The following is a 13,255-nucleotide window of genomic DNA, read 5'->3' on the forward strand; positions in this document are numbered from 1 at the left end:
AACGTCACTACGCAGTACGTAGTACCAATCACAACAGTAATAATCCACTGAATAAAACACTGCAGGGGTAAGTTTCAACATATTTAAATAATATGAAAACAAAACCATGAAAAACAATCTGGGAAAAGTCCCTGAAGTGATGGCGTGGATCTGAGAAAGGAGAAAAGGGTTGAATGAGGAGGAGGAGGAGGAGGAGGAGGAGAAGGAGGAGGAGGAGGAGGAGGAGAAGGAGGAGGAGGAGGAGGAGGAGGAAAGAAAAGAAGAAGAAAAAGGAGAGAAGCAGAAAAGAAGAAGAAGAGAACATGGAGGAGAGAAGGAGGAGAGCAGAAGGAAAGAAGAAGAGAAGAAGAAGAAGAAGAAGAAGGAGGAGAGAAGAAGAAGAAGGAGAGAAGAAGAAGGAGAGAAGAAGAAAAAGAAGGAGAGAAAGAAGGGGAAGAAGAATGAGAGAAGAGGAATAGAAGAAGAAGAAGGAGAAGAAAAAGACAAAAAAAGAAGAAGAAGAAAAGAAGAATAAGGAGAGGAGAAGAATAAGGAGAGGATAAGAAGAAGGAGAGAAGGAAAGAGGAAGAAGAAGAAGAAGAAGAGAAGGAGAGAAGGAGAGAAAGAAGGAGAGAAAGAAGGAGAGAAGAAGAATAAGGAGAGGAGAGAAGAAGAAGAAGAAGAGAAGAAGGAGAGAAGAAGGAAAGAAAGAAGAAGGAGAGAAAGAAGGAGAGAAGAAGAATAAGGAGAGAAGGAGAGAAAGAAGAGAAGAAGAAGGAGAGAAAGAGGAGAAGAAGAAGGAGAGAAAGAAGAGAAGAAAGAGAAGAATAAGAGAAGAAGGAGAGAAAGAAGAAGGAGAGAAGAAGGATAGAAAGAAGGAGAAGGAGAGAAAGACGAAGAAGAGAAGACAAGAAGAGAAGAAAAGAAGAAGGAGAGAAGAAGGAGAGAAGAAGAAGGAGAGAAGAAGAAGAAGGAGAGAAAAAGCAGGAGAGAAGAAGCAGGAGAGAAGGAGGGGAGAAGAGAAGAAGGAGAAAAGAAGGAGAAGAGAAGGAGAAGAGAAGAAGGAGAAGAGAAGAAGAAAAGAAGAGAAGAAGAAGAAGAAGAAGAAGAAGAAGCAGAGGAAGAAGAAGACATGGTTGGCAGAAAAAGTGTGGATTTTCAGGTGCATATTTCTTTACCTTTTAAAACAGAATTACATTATCCTAACAACATAATCAGTAATCAGTAATCCAAGAACCCTTAGATATCCAAACCCTAAATAATCTCATTGCCAATCTTCATTTTTGCATCCTCACCTTCAATTGGTTGAGCCAATGCTTTCAGAACTGGGTGAGTCTCAGTAAGGCTCTCGGTCTCTCTGTCTGGTTCACTTGGACTGCTCACAGATCGAAGCGAATCCTCCAATGTGTTTATGTCCTGAACAGTAAAGTTTTCCTGGCTGTCGTCAGCAGAGGCGCGTACAAAAAATCCTGATGCAAAGTTTACAAGATGCCGTTCATCAGACGCAACGAGAGCATCATTCGCAGTTGGAATGAGAATTGCTTCACTCCTGACACAGTCTCCTTTAACCCTAGAATTCCTCCTTCGCTCTTCCACAGTGTTCTTGCCGTCTTCCGAGGCATTGACGTACCAAACCGTCGCACTAACCCCAAGTGGCATTTCACTGCCAATGGATTCCAACAAATTTGTTTCTTGTTCTGTCGCGTTACTTTCGATTTTGTCTTCTCGACTTTGTGGGTAGGCATTGTGCAATGCTAGTTCCCTATTTTGGAAGATTGTCTCGGTGCCTGAAAGCTCTTCCTCAAAATGTGGCACATCCATTGACTGTTGTGCAACGTGGCGGGTGTCCGTTATGGGGTTATGATCGGTGCTTCGAACCATTGTGGTAGCATGTCCGTCATCATTTCGCGGCATAGCCATGTTACATTGGACTCTGCAATTATTGGCACCATCCTTGGTCGCTTGGTCTGGTGAAGCATCTATCTCAGCAGCCTCACAGCAATGGTTCTTAGCTACTGGACCCCTGTCCTCAGAAATGCCATTACCATGGCTCAAATCTTCATTGTCCACCTGGTCACTCTCCCTCTTTTCTGGTTTTGTTCCATTGACATCCACACTGTGTTGCCTATTACATTCACCAGAAGAATCAGTGGCAGGTGATGCTTCATCTTCCCTTGCTATCAACTCAGCACAGGCCGTGTTGGTCAGAATATCGTTAGCTCGACTTGCTGCCTTTTGCTGCTCGAAGCGTGAGAAAAGGCTGAACTCGTACTCCGGAGGGAAATCGCCAAGTTCAGCGGGCCTGGGAGGGTGGGAAAGGTTGCTGATGGGCCGTGGCCAAATCAGGGATGGATAACGAAATAAAAGCAAAACAAAGTGGCGAAAACCTAATTTGAAAATTAAACACAAAAATAATAAAACAAACAAACTGCAAAACAGCAATGGCGCATAAGCAAATAAAAAGTGAGGGGCGGATGTAAAAATGAAATGGGAAAAAAAAATTCTCCAACAAAATGTTAACGGTAAACATGTCAGCTGCCCCTTGCTTATCATGGCAGTAAACATGCACTTATCAACCGTTAGTTGATAAAAATCCATCAAGTTGAAATAAAATGGTTTGTTGTGTGCTAGAATTTTTTTTTTTTTTTTTTTTTGTATACAGAATCGAGGCTCGTGAAAGAGCTAACATTTATCACACAAACAAATCAAACAGACAAACAAAATATATAAAAAGAGGGAGCGGTAGACAAGATGGGGAGAGAAGGGGAAACACATAAACACAACATTTGAGAGCAGGGACATCGGGAGATGTGTGGGAGGGAGAGAGCTTGGGGGGGGAGGAGGCGTGGGAAGGGGGAGGGGGGGTGGGCGAACTATAAAACACAAGGGCACCAAGGACTTCCAGGAAAGAAGTTGGTATTTCAAAAAAGTGGATTTGGGGTGAAATTAGCGGGGGTAGAAAAGATCAAGGTTTTGGGTGGGGGAAGATAAGAGATGGTGGTGAACAGCTCTTTTAAAGACCTGGTTTAAATTAGCACAAGTAAACAGGAACAGTCGACTGAACAACCTCTATGAAGGACATGCAAATAGCAGGTTAGTTGCAATATCAGAATGTAGCCTTTTCAACTTTTCTTGTTTTTTTCCAACTTCAACTTTTTCAGAGTTTTGTTCAAAGGGATATTTTCAAGATCGTCACCGAACCCCGGATTGCCTTCAGTTGTAGTTCGTTTGAGGTAATATTTCTGGGGATGGCTTTTTAAATCTCAGTGAGGTTCTTCTTCATCATTCCTGTTGTTCCAATTATCACTGGTACAATTTAGATGCTCTTCAGATTCCAAGATCTCTTGACCTCATTTTTGAGGTCCTGGTATTTGGGCATTTTCTTAATTTCTGTGTTGTTTAGGCCAAAATCGCTGGGTACTGATATCTCAATCAGCAATGCTGTCTTTTCCTTTGTGTTCCTGAGTACAATGTCCGGACGCAATGCTTTGATTTCTATGTTCACGCTCGATGGAATTATCAGGTCGTACGTGAGCATGACGCCCTCATTCTCAATTATTACCCTTGGTTCGTGTTTCCATGAGCTTTCTGGTACTGGGATGTTTAATATTTTACAGACATGCCAATGAATCTCTTTGCTTTCTTTGTTGTGCCGTTGTGTATAAAGTTGTTCTGATGATAGCCAAACAGTTCAATCTCGGTTTCATCAGACCACAGAAACTTGTTTCTCACAGTCTGAGAGTCCTTTAGGTGCTTTTTTGCAAACTCCAGCGGGCTTTCATGTGTCTTTCACTGAGGAGAGGCTTCCGTCTGGCCACTCTGCCATAAAGCCCAGATCGGTGGAGTGTAGCAGTGACGGTTGTCCTTCTGGAAGTTTCTCCCATCTCCACACAGGATCTCTGGAGCTCAGCCAGTGACCATCAGGTTCTTGTTCACCTCTCTTACCAAGGCCCTTCTCCCCCGATTTCTCAGTTTGGCCAGGCAGCCAGCTCTATGAAGAGTCCTGGTTGTTACAAACTTCTTCCATTTAAGAATTATGGAGGCCACTGTGCTCTTGGGAACCTTCAATGCAGCAGAGATTTTTTTGTAGGCTTCCCCAGATCTGTGCCTCGACACAATCCTGTCTCTGAGCTCTGCAGGCAGTTCCTTCGACCTCATGGCTTGGTTTTTGCTCCGATAGGCATTGTCAGCTGTGAGACCTTATATAGACAGGTGTGCGCCTTTCCAAATCATGTCCAATCAATTGAATTCACCACAGGTTGACTCCAATCAAGGTGTAGAAACATCTCAAAGATGATCAAGAGAAATGGGAGGCACCCGAGCTAAATTTCAAGTGTCATAGCAAAGGGTCTGAATACTTATGTCAATGTGATATTTCAGTTTTTTCTTTTTAATAAATTTGCAAAACTTTCTAAAATCCTGTTTTCTCTTTGTCATTGTGGGGTATTCAGTGCAGATTGATGAGGGAAAACATAAATTTAAACGATTTCAGCATAAGGCTGCAACATAACAAAATGTGAAAAAAGTGAAGGGGTCTGAATACTTTCTGAATGCAATGTATATATATGCAGTGCATTCACTGCATATATATATATATATATATATATATATATATATATATATATATATATATATATATATATATATATATATATATATATATATATATATATATATATATATATATATATATATATATATATATATATATATATATATATATATGTTTGATGCCAAGGGATTTTTCGTTTCTGCGTGTATATTTTTATTGTGCTTCCTTATTCATTGTCTTGTGTCATTGTGTACAGGATTTTGTGCTGTCCTTCGTTGTGTGGAATAAAATTACTTATTTATTTATTGAAGTCTGCTTGTACGTTAGGATGCCCGCAATTATTGCCATGCCAACGATTCAGCTTCTTGATTGATAACACTTGGTGGTTTGAATTGTCAATCACTTCATTTAATTAACCATGCACGATTAGACATACAGGTCACGACACGTCTCATGCAACACCTCGGATATTGTCTCAGATAAACTGGCCGAGTGCCAGTCATCAGTGAGGCGTTACGGTAGCTTTTTGTTATGTGGTAGGTAGTTAAATTGGGGAACAAGATGGCGCACATGGTATTGAACATGAGGCCAGGGAGGAGTTGAGCTGTGGGAAGGAGTTTAGTAGGGGAAACTCCTCTACCACCTGTGTCAATCACTAATTTCTCTTCCTTGTCTTGTGAACCAGTTCATGAAAAGACTTGGGTCCAAATCTTTCCCCAGCTGTGGTAATATTTCTATGAGGATAAACCACAAGAAGTTGGGGATAATTAGGACCTGTCAAAAGTGTAGTTGTAGTACACATAATACCTGCCCAAAAAGACATTATTTCACTGTTTTTCCATACATTCTCCATACACTCCTTTCCTTCTTCCCTCAACCTCTCCTTAGTTTATGTTTCAAGATGATCTGACCCACAAACACTATTCTATACTGACAATCGTAATTATTCAATTAATTATTTGCAGCTTACGAGGGCAAAGCATCGTGTATCTGCATGCGCGAGATATCTCTGTACACAGCAGCTGACACAATTTCCTGAAGAGGGCAGATGAGGCCAAAGGCATGTAGACCTCGTTCCAGCACTAGAGGGTCCGACTTGTATGGGTCGAACATTATGCTGTTTGGTGTTACCAGAAGTACTCCAGCCACCGCGCCCTGCACCCATACAGAAACATCATATTTCATTGTGGTACCTTCCTGTAGAACATGATGTGTTGCATCAATGCTTGCATGAGGGTACGAGGATAAACCAGTGTCCCATTAACATATAGTGTGGACTTAAATTCAGGCCCATTACTTGAGAAAACTTCAATGTGGAAAGCCATTACCATTGCTCACTTACCTGACCATCGGTGATGTATTTGCAGCCAATCTTGATGAATTTCCGTGACATGGTTTCCTCTTCATCCCAAAATGATGATTCCAAACAAGTTGAACATGGCCGCAACTGGGACGCAGAGCCACATATGTCATCTTCCTGAGGAATCAAATGAAGCAGAAATAGCCTTTTTATGGTTCTTCACTCCATATACTGCATTATCATAATCATTCCAGTATACATACACATATATATATATATATATATATATATATATATATAAAGATATATATATATATATATATATATTGTTACAGACGCAGTTAAAGATGTTATTTTACCGAGCGGTTGGTATTACCGCGTCCGAACAGTTACTCCCCGATTAGAACCCGATTCCACCCGACGTTGACCAGATCGCACCGCAGATATTCAATCGGGAAACCTCTAAAGCGACCGAAAGAGAAGGAAAAGAGAAGAAGACAGAGTACGGAGGAAGAACAGATTTATTATACACACACAAGCAAAAAGAAAGAACGACCAAAATTATTTACAAGCAATGGATGGAAAAAGCAGTCACACAGTGCATCGTTAGCTTATACTATTCATTTTACTTAACCCCAAGACAACGAGTAGGACAGATGACGTTCACACTTACACAGGGGATATTGCAGGCAGGTAGGGCTTGAGGTGGATTGCTGGAGAGGGAGGCAAGGTCGGAGGCAGCAGCTCTCAATTCCTCGCGGTTTTGGCGGGAAAACCCTCCGTCGCGTATCCGCTGCTGTAGACGTCACGCGCTGGCTCGGCACACCTGCTCCTCTCCTTCTGGTGGAGCCATCTCCCTCCTTTCAGCGCGTCTCTCCAAAGCTGGTTCCCTTTCCGAGTACCTCTCCTCTTTGGCTTGGAGCGTTTCGCATCTCACCGCTCCTCTTGGTGTCGCCTCTTCGCTCATCTCCCAGGTCATCTCGTGAAGCAGTCCCTTACAGTTGCTTTTATAACTCGGGGCGGAATCAAGCCGCCGGCTGCGAGGGCACGCCTACCGGTTCGCTCACCGCGGTGCTGATTGGCCATGCGACCCTCTGGCTCACTCCTCCCCTCTATGACGAGGTGGAGACACGCCTTTCTTCTCCGAGATTAGCACATGGGCAATGGCGGCTTGCGGGATTGAACACAACTCGCACCCTTTTGAAAGGAACTTTGGAGAGCGGAGATGATTTGGGGAAATTGGAAGGGCCTACGCTTATTTTGTTTGATACAATGCAAAGTCAATCTCGTGGGAAACACATATTTAGCCTACATAGAATAAGGAAATACACTATTTAAAAAGATATATCGTGGCCTGCGTGTAAGTTTCATGGAATTAACTAGGAGGACGGCTGCGACCATTATTTACATTACGAGGGTGTTTACACATAACAAAACCATACTTTTTACATTCGTTACACTTCCTCCAAAATTGTTACACTTCTTAAAAACCGTTACACTTCTCAAAAAAACCGTTACACTTCTCAAAACCGTTACACTATATATATATATATATATATATATATATATATATATATATATATATATATATATATATATATATATATATATATTGAAACGCAAAAGAAACTTACCACCTTTGAAACCTTTAAATATCAACAATAACACTGCGTGTAGTAAATGTGTGAACTTATTTGTGGACAATAGTGTCCTCACTGTCAGACAAAACGGTCAGGATGGTCACTTGAACCTTCAATAGTCACTTCATAGCACAGCTGTTGAACAGCCGTTTTGACTGTCAGTGATTAGCCAAGGGGTACGGGATGATTTTAATGAGCTGCACGTGATGTCTTGATATTGGCTTTAAAAAGGCCAGTGCAAAATGGGCATTTCAATCAACATGCCACGATTGTCAAGGGATCAACGGCAGCGTGCCCTGGGCATGCTGCAAGGCGGACTGAGCTACCGTGAGGTGGCACGTCGCCTTGGCTGTTCACACCAGACGATATCGGCCCTGGTGGACAGAGACACCCTCCACAACTCTGCAGATGACAGACCTCGATCAGGGAGGCCAAGAGTCACCACTGCAAGGCAGGACAGGCAGATGGTCCGAAGTCACCTGCGGGATCGATACCGTCCAGCATCCCGCACTGTGGCAGAAACTCCGGGGCGTGCAAACCCACGGATCTCCAATGATACTGCACGAAGACGACTGCATGACTATGGTCTGACTGCCAGAAGACCATACAGAGGCCCCGTGATGACGGTTGCCCATCGCCGCAACTGGGCCACCCCACCTGTTGGCTTGACGCATGCAACAATCGGCATATCGCTCGCCAGTTCTTCTCCAGACACGCTCACGCCCATCAGGACTGTCCACACAGAACCTTGACTCATCGCTGAAAGCGACCTCGTTCCACTGCGCCAAGGTCCACCGCTGATGCTGCTGGCACCATCTGTCAGTTGCGGCGATGGGCAGCCGTCATCACGGGGCCTCTGTATGGTCTTCTGGCAGTCAGACCATAGTCATGCAGTCGTCTTCGTGCAGTATCATTGGAGATCCGTGGGTTTGCACGCCCCGGAGTTTCTGCCACAGTGCGGGATGCTGGACGGAATCGATCCCGCAGGTGACTTCGGACCATCTGCTTGTCCTGCCTTGCAGTGGTGACTCTTGGCCTCCCTGATCGAGGTCTGTCATCTGCAGAGTTGTGAAGGGTGTCTGTCCACCAGGGCCGATATCGTCTGGTGTGAACAGCCAAGGCGACGTGCCACCTCACGGTAGCTCAGTCTGCCTTGCAGCATGCCCAGGGCACGCTGCCGTTGATCCCTTGACAATAGTGGCATGTTGATTGAAATGCCCATTTTGCACTGGCCTTTTTAAAGCCAATATCAAGACATCACGTGCAGCTCATTAAAATCATCCCGTACCCCTTGGCTAATCACTGACAGTCAAAACGGCTGTTCAACAGCTGGGCTATGAAGTGACCATTGAAGGTTCAAGTGACCATCCGTGACCGTTTTGTCTGACAGTGAGGACACTATTGTCCACAAATAAGTTCACACATTTACTACACGCAGTGTTATTATTGATATTTAAAGGTTTCAAAGGTCGTAAGTTTCTTTTGCGTTTCAGTATATATATATATATATATATATATATATATATATATATATATATATATATATATATATATATATATATATATATATATATAGATAGATAGATATATATATATATATATAGATAGATAGATATATATATAGTTGCGGTTGTGGGGATAAGAATGACCCCCCTCGTAGGTAGATGCACCATAACATGTAGCCTCGCTTTAGTTCAGTTATTTCTTAGTAAATGTAAGCGTAGTCTCCTTTCCTGTGTTAGTTTGTGTTGAGCAGGCCAGTGAGTTAGGTGTTCTTTGGGCTGGAATGCCATGTGCTCAGCCTGGAACAAGTCTGGCCAGGCCGAAGGGAGGAGCTGCAGGGGGAGTGGCCGGTAAGCCACGAGCAGCCAATCGGAGCCCAAGGGGAGTGGCTCACAACGGCAGCGAGAGGAGGGGCTTGGAACATTCGGGTAAGGCTGGGGAGGGGCCATATAAGACCCTGCCCCGAGCCCACCGCGGCAGAACGAATCAGAGCTGAGAACGAGTCAGAGCTGAGAGAGAACGAGAGAGAGTCGCCCAGCCCCTGATTCAGAGTGCAGAGTCTGAGTCAGAGCTTTTGTCTCAGCACGAGTGAAGTGCCTTGCTTGTTATAGCCTCGCTGTACATGAACTCTCCCCATGCCCTGTGCCCTGCGCTCTGCGGCTGTATTAATCGCGCTTGTGGAGACGATCCATCCCGGAGCCACAGACGCCCGATCCCCCTGCCTGCGCTCCCAGCATACGTGCCGTGAAGATCAGAGGGCGGCGCCCTGCGAGCTGTCCGGGAGCGACCGGCGTCAAGGCGCGTTTGGCGCGCAAACTTGTTCTTCCTCCTTTTCCCCGCGTGAGTGAGTGGGCCCGTGTCTGGGTGATAAGTTAAGACCGATTAAGCCTGCTCTGTGTCCCTTCCCTTTTATCCGGATCATTGTACATTATAAATAAACCTGTGTTCTTCCTTCTATTTGATCGTTCCCGTCATTTCTATCTATTGGCCTAGCATTGTACGAATAAGACCGCTCAATCGGGTTCAATAAAAGTAACGGCACAAGTCACGTGACACGCAAACCACTCAGAGTATCCGATTAGCGTGGCTTGTGCGAGGTCCAGTCCCCGTTCTCGTGGCAGCGTGGGTACCGAAGGTACGTGTGGAGTCGACCCGATACCCTTCCACACGCTCGTTACGGGGGTGGCGACTCAGCCTCGTGGACTCGAAGACCCGAGGGGGAAAAGGCATTTAACCTCCCCTCTGTACGTCGACGGGCTTCGAGAGATCTGCAACAATATATATATATATATATATATATATATATATATATATATATATATGTATATATATATGTATATATATATATATATATATATATATATATATATATATATATATATATATATATATATATATATATATATATATATATATGTATATATATATATATATATATATATATAGTAAATGATATCACACTGAGCAGTAAAAGAATTAAAAATTCTTTATCAATAGCCTGACGTTTCAAGAACAAACTAGTTCTCTACCTCAGAGACGTTGAGTGTTGTGTTAACCGTTAAGTTCCGTTGGGGACGGTTCACGTGATGGATTGGTCCAAGTCCTTGCCAATCACAGGGCTTCCCTGCATTCAAATGACTGCCATTTTTGACGTTGTAATTGATTGCTTAGTGCTATGTATGTGGGGTGTAAGTCGATGTGTCAGTCGATGGAGTTTTTAATTAATCAGAGTACCAGGCCTCGACAATCTCACGGTTCACTCTCAAAGATCCTGTGCCAAGGATCGTGGTCTAATTCCGTGTGTGTGTGTGTGTGTGTGTGTGTGTGTGTGTGTGTGTGTGTGTGTGTGTGTGTGTGTGCGCGCGCGCGCGCGTCGCAACCAATGACAACCTGTCTTGTCGGCTTACAGCACGTTGGTGTTCAGTTAGCCTTATGGTGAAGCGTATGGACGTTTGGCCCACATAATTGGCTTCACAATCTTCACGTTGTATGTTGTAGATGACATTCTTTCTGTCAAATTTGTTCACCTGGTCTTTTGGCTTTGACAGCTGTGCTCGTAAGGATGTTTGTGGTTTGTGGGCGATGATGTTGTATTCACGTAGAATGTGGCTTCAGAAGTGTGTTGTATGTATGGAAGTGCCACCGTGTGTGGAGGTGTGGTTGGATTGTTGTTGTTGTAGTTGGATTTCTGGCGACAAGATTTGATAAAAGCATTTGGGTAGTGGTTTTCTCGCAGTAGTTGTGACGTGCAGTATTTCCATCCGGCGTTGTTCATGGTCGCTGCAGTGTTTTTTCACAATCAACTAAGCTGCAAACAACTTATTTTGTGGCAGGTGGGATGACCACAACGGTAATCCAATACTTTGTCTGTTAGTAGGTTTACGGTACACCGTGTGCAGCTGCAAAGCCTGCGTGTGCAGCTTGCCGTTTCCGTCTCTGGAAATATGTACATCCAGGAATGGTAGAGACCCAGCCTGTTCTACTTCACATGTGAATTGTATTGCTGGTCATGTTGAAGTTATCTTTGTGCGGAAACGGTCAACATCCACCTTCTTTATGATCACGAATGTGTCGTCAACGTACCGCAGCCACAACCTCGGAGAAGGATCATCATGTAGTGTTAGATCTTCAAAGCATTGCATCACCAATTCGGCAATGAGCCCTGAGATGGGTGAGCCCATCGGGGTTCCTTCATGTTGATGATATATGTGTAATGAAATGATGTAATGTCTCGAGAGGATGTAATGTCCCGCTCGGTGTGGAGAGCCGAGCAAACATGAAGGGATGACCTTGAAGGGGCGATATAAAAGATGGGGCCGCTTCGGGGGATGTAGTTCGACAGTATCATGTAACTCTTGTGGCGCTGTTGCTGCACTGTATCAGGTATGTGTTCCGCTGCTTGCGCAAGTTTAAGTTGAGACATGTATTGGTCATTATCTTTGCTTGAGATAATGATGTTCTTTCTTTACATTGTAGGATTACTACCAGATCTAGTTCAATAAAGCCTTATATTCTGAAAGAGGTTGGAGTTTGATTCTACGACAATATGGTGCTGTCGAATACAAAGTACGTTGATTTGCGGCAGAGTTGAATGAGTGTCATGAGATGACCAGAGCTGAGGCGGTTGTTGATCGCTAGTTATTGGTCATTGGTGATGTATTGTTCTAAGGTCTGCGTTGCTAATTCGACGGGTATGGATGTAAATAATGAAATAATTATTTAATCACTCTCGATGCGGACATTTCTGATTCTGTCGATAAAATCTTTGGCGTTCTTTACATTGTGTGTGCTGAATGTGTTAAGTGTTTGAGTCGGTGGAAAAGCCACTTTGCGAGATTGTAGGTGGATGCTCCTCGGAGGGCCACGATGGGTCGTCGTGGGACATCGATCTTATGAATCTTTGGTAACCCGTAGAAGCGTGGAATGACGGAGTCGTTTGGTCTCATCGCGTCCCATTCTTGTTTTGTGATGAGGTTTACATCCCTTAGTTTCTGCAAGGTGGTAGTTACCTGCTTGTCAATGGTCTTTGTAGGGGCACAAGGTTTTGTGTGGTAGATGTTGTTGTCACCCAATAGAGCTTTAGCTTTGTGGTTGTAGTCCACGTGGTTCATCACGACCGTGGCACGACCTTTGTCGGCAGTGACTATGATGATGGATTTGTCCTGGCGGAGACTTTGTAGCGCTTTTGACTCGTCGGCTGTTATGTACAACTTGCGTTTCGGGTTGAGTGGTTTCGGGTTGATGTGTTGTCGTGAGTTGTGCACGTAGTCGTTCTTTGTCTGCTTGTTCGATGGGTAGATTGTAGATTATAGGTTCAAGAGCAGCGATGCAGTGAACAAATTAGACAGAAAGAATGTCATCTACAACATACAACGTGAAGATTGTGAAGCCAATTATGTGGGCTAAACGTCCATACGCTAACTGAACACCAACATGCTTTAAGACGACAAGACAGGTTGTCATTGGTTGCGGCGTGCGCACGCACGCACGCACACACCAAACACACACTCTCATTCAATCAGACCACGATCCTTGGCACAGGATCTTTCAGAGTGAACGGCGAGATTGTCAAGGGCTGGTACTCTGATTAAAAAAAACTCCATCAACAGACCCATCGACCTACACCCCACATACATAGCACTACACAATCAATTACGTCAAAAACGGCAGAGTCATTTGAATGCAGGGAAGCCCTGTGATTGGTAAGGACTTGGGCCAATCCATCACGTGAACCGCCATCTCCAAAGGAACTTAACGGTTAACACCACACTCAACGCCTCT

At 44.1% G+C, this 13,255-nt stretch overlaps 1 protein-coding gene across 5 annotated transcripts in view; it reads right to left on the reverse strand.

Moving 5' to 3' along the window:
* LOC137432978 (nuclear receptor coactivator 7) overlaps positions 1-13,255 on the reverse strand; it is a 74,098-nt gene that overhangs the window by 22,370 nt on the left and 38,473 nt on the right. For 4 of the 5 annotated variants that reach the window (XM_078783783.1, XM_068125337.2, XM_068125340.2 and 1 more), the window contains 3 exons: positions 5,874-6,008; positions 5,502-5,686; positions 1,275-2,302 (listed from right to left, as the gene is read on the reverse strand). In XM_078783783.1, the coding sequence (XP_078639909.1) occupies positions 1,275-2,302; positions 5,502-5,686; positions 5,874-6,008 (1,348 nt within the window). The remainder of the gene's footprint in view (positions 1-1,274; positions 2,303-5,501; positions 5,687-5,873; positions 6,009-13,255) is intronic. The other variant, XM_068125338.2, reaches the window with a different exon arrangement.

Source organism: Myxine glutinosa, chromosome 8 (assembly GCF_964187855.1).
Source record: "Myxine glutinosa chromosome 8, kmMyxGlut1.1, whole genome shotgun sequence".
Classification (NCBI taxonomy): Eukaryota; Metazoa; Chordata; class Myxini; order Myxiniformes; family Myxinidae; genus Myxine; species Myxine glutinosa.